The following is a 3,573-nucleotide window of genomic DNA, read 5'->3' on the forward strand; positions in this document are numbered from 1 at the left end:
GAGGCAGCTCCTCTTCCGGCAGCGGCAGCGCAATGGCCTGGTTAGGGCAGCGCTGGAGAAGCTAGGTGAGGCCCAGGGGGGTGACACTGGGGACGCTGCCCCCAGGGACTCCAGCTGGACATCCAGCAAGCAGCCGACCAGCAGAGGGGCTGGGCCCCAGGGAGAGGCCCCTTCTCTGCCTGCTTCTCCACTCTCCTGAAACTTGTCGTCTTGGCATCAGAGAAGGGCCCGGAGCTGGGACAGAGCCAGGAGCTCTGGGGTGGCCTGAAGCAGGCAGCCCCAGCCATCCAGGCCTGCGTGGAGGCCTGCAACCTCATTGCCCGTGCGCGGCGCCAGCAGAGTCACTTTGACAGCGTAAGTCTGGTTGAAGTGAGGTGTCTCTGGAGGGCAGGGCAGGGTGAGTGGCGTGGCCAAGGCAGGACAGTGGGATGGGAAAAGTAGAGCTGGGAATGGGGTGGGGTGGGGGCTTCGGGGCTAGGGACCATGTGAGAGGCAGGTTAGAGATGAGCGGGAAGAACCTGAGGAAATGGAGAAAAGGCACCTGCTGGGAGCCCAAGGTTGGTAGAGGAATCCGGGGGGGCTTGGTGCCCCCGCCACTCCTCCCACGCTGCCTCCTGCCTCAGGGGAACAAGGAGTGGTTCCTGGTGGGCCGTGTCCTGGACCGCGTCTGCTTCCTGGCCATGCTCTCGCTCTTCGTGTGTGGCACCGCAGGCATCTTCCTCATGGCCCACTATAACCGGGTGCCAGCCCTGCCATTCCCTGGTGACCCCCGCCCCTACCTGCCCTCACCAGACTGAGCCAGCAAGCGCAGCTGGGCATGAGGGGGCACTTATGTCTCTAGCTGAGTCTCGGCTGTGCCCTCCTGCTGCTGCAGTCAAGGGTCCTTGGGGAAGCGCCCTCAGGCTATGTGAGCCAACCGTGGAGGAAAGTGGGAAATAAAGAGACAGAACTGGAGCCTCTGCGTGGCTGGAGGTGGGGCTGGGCTGGGTCGGTGTGCGATGTTGGGGTCAGCATCCTCGTGGCACTGGCCGCCCTGTCTGGCACTAACACTCCTCTGCCTACTACCCTGCCCTCACTGCGGCAAGGCATTATCAACTCCTACCTTCTCGAAGCCTCTAGAGGGGCAGTGGCCCATCCCTCCAGGCTGGACTGGCTTCCCGTTTACGAGTTCTCCCTGAAGGAGAGCAGTCAAGAGATGTGTGAAGAGCAGACACCAACACTCTCTCAAAAGAAGGGCAGGGCCAGCACCAACGCCCAGTGGTTAAGGAAGCCAGATCTGACATGGCAGACCTTGGTTTGAATCCCAGCCCCAGGAACTTGAGAAACATGCTGGGTGCGTGTGCAGACACAAAATGCCAACAGGATAGAGAACCAGAGGAGGAGGGACTATGTCTGACAATGCCACACTGGGAGTGTTTTCTCCCTGTCTCTGGCAAGTGCATGCATCTTCTGGCAATTAAAATAAAGAGCACCGGGGGGCCAGCAGGTGCCATGGTGGTTAAGGCACTGGACACTTCCTATGGCTGACCACTGTTCGAGTCCCAGATTTGGTGGCTTGCTTTCTCACTTTCTCACTTTCCTTCTCTTTCTCTCTGTTTCTCTCTCTGGTCAAATTAAAATAAATGAATGAATGAATAAAAATTAAATAATTAAAAAAATAAAGGGCACTGGGGCTGGCAGTTGGTGTGTTGGTTAAGGTGCTGACTTCCACACGGCTGACCACAGTTTGAGTCCCACACCTGGTGGCTTGCTTTCTCATTTTTCTCTTTCTCTCTCTCTGGTCAAATTAATAATAATAAATAAATAAAAATAAATAAATAGTTTTTTTTAAAAAGGGATTGCAGCCACCCCATCCTGCATCTCCCTCCCTGGCCCTTTGGGCGCTGTAAGTGCCCAATACTCACCTGCACTAGTGACCTTTCCATTCATGGACATTTCCCCCCATTAATCACGCTTTATTATCCTTTTCTCATTTTTTTTTGGGGGGGAGAGGTTTTTGCTATAAGGGCGCGTGCGCTCGCCAGACAGAGACATAGAGACAGAAAGTGAGAAATCACCCCCCAGGGGGGATGGCCATGCTGCAATCCCTTCTCCTCCATTCTCTCGGGATCTTGGGCACGCACGCACACGCACCTGGTGTGAGTTCTAAACCTCTGGGTTCTAAGCCACTGGGTCCGGGACGCGAACCACGGTTGACTACGTGGGAGTCCAGCGACATAGCCATTACGCTAACTGCCGGCTCCCTCCTTTTCTCATTGTTGAGAGCTCCTTACAGCATCATGAACAAGAGCCACGGTTCCCCCATATTTCGTATGGGTAAATCTGAAGCCCAGAGTATGAGGGACTCTCCAGAAGGCTGGCGGTTAAATAAGGTTTGGAGTCCAGAATTCCTGACTCTGACCTGACCTCAGACACTAAGAAAGATCCCATGACCTGAAAAGCAGACCCTTCCTCTCTCTCTTCCAAAGGAAGAGCGCCGCAGGTAGTTCAGGAGTCCACAGCGAGCTCTGCCTTCCAGGAGACCTTGCTGGGGCTCCCCTGGATCCACTGCTCAGGAATCAGAAGACCAGCTGTGGTCTCCCTGAGATAAGCCCCTCCTCTGAGGCCCAGGGTTCTGCTGGTGATCAGGGAGCAGCCTCAGTGGGTCACTAATGCTCTCGCCTGTTTCCTCTTCTGTAAATATGGGCCTAGTAATTATCTTTTTTTTTTTTTTGGAGAGGATTTTGCTATAGGGCACGTACGCCCTCCAGAAAGAGAGAGACAGAGAGACAGAAAAGCGAGAAATCACCCCCCCAGCGGGGATGGCCACGCTGCAATTCTTTCTCTTTCATTCTCCTCTTGGGATCTAGGGCACTCATGCACATGCACCTGGCGTGAGTTTAAGTCACCAGGTCTGGGACTGGAACCACGGTGGACTACATAGGAGTCCAACGATGTAGCCATTACGCCAACTGCTAGTCCCACTGTCTACTCTTATCCTAGGATAAGGTGCAGGTTAAGGTGGTTGGTGCCACATAAAGGCCTGGCAGTAGAACATGTCCAGGGACCTCAGAAATAGCCCTTCCTCCCATCATACAGTGGCTGGTTTGGGGGTTTGATCACAGGATCTAGGGTCGCATGTTGGGCGCTATGAAAACTTCAGTTGGGGAGACAGCTTTATGAAGAGCGGCCGGCTCAGGGAAGCCCCTCACTAGGTTTGTCACCCAGCGAGTCAACCTCTCTAAAGCCTCAGAGCAGGTTGGCTCTGTAATCCCAGGTATACAACAGGCACTCAGGGGGACAGCGGCAACGGGTGGTTGAGGGCTGCTGCGTCTTGAGGAATGTTAGTGGCAACCTGAGGAGGTCAGTATTGTGCACAGCCAGGGAGGAAACCGCCCAGGGAGGCTGAGCCCCGGGTGGGGTCGGCCCGCACCGCAGGAGTCAAGATCTGTGGCAAGCGGCGAGTCCAGAGCCCACGCTGGGCGCTACCTTTCCCTCTGAGGCGCAGAGGGAGGGGGCCGGGACGCGCCCCCTGGGAAGACAGCCGACACCCGGCCGCGGCCAGCAGCCCGCAGCCAGTAGCCAGCCACTGGG

General features: G+C 56.1%; 1 protein-coding gene across 1 annotated transcript in view; it reads left to right on the forward strand.

Moving 5' to 3' along the window:
* Window positions 1–3,573, forward strand: part of EIF4E2 (eukaryotic translation initiation factor 4E family member 2) — a 45,814-nt gene that overhangs the window by 3,278 nt on the left and 38,963 nt on the right. Inside the window, exons 2-4 of the mRNA XM_014585244.1 lie at window positions 4–65; window positions 221–354; window positions 624–740. Of these exons, the coding sequence (XP_014440730.1) occupies window positions 4–65; window positions 221–354; window positions 624–740 (313 nt within the window). The remainder of the gene's footprint in view (window positions 1–3; window positions 66–220; window positions 355–623; window positions 741–3,573) is intronic.

This window comes from Tupaia chinensis, unplaced genomic scaffold, assembly GCF_000334495.1.
Source record: "Tupaia chinensis unplaced genomic scaffold, TupChi_1.0 Scaffold149383_1, whole genome shotgun sequence".
NCBI classification, from domain to species: domain Eukaryota; kingdom Metazoa; phylum Chordata; class Mammalia; order Scandentia; family Tupaiidae; genus Tupaia; species Tupaia belangeri.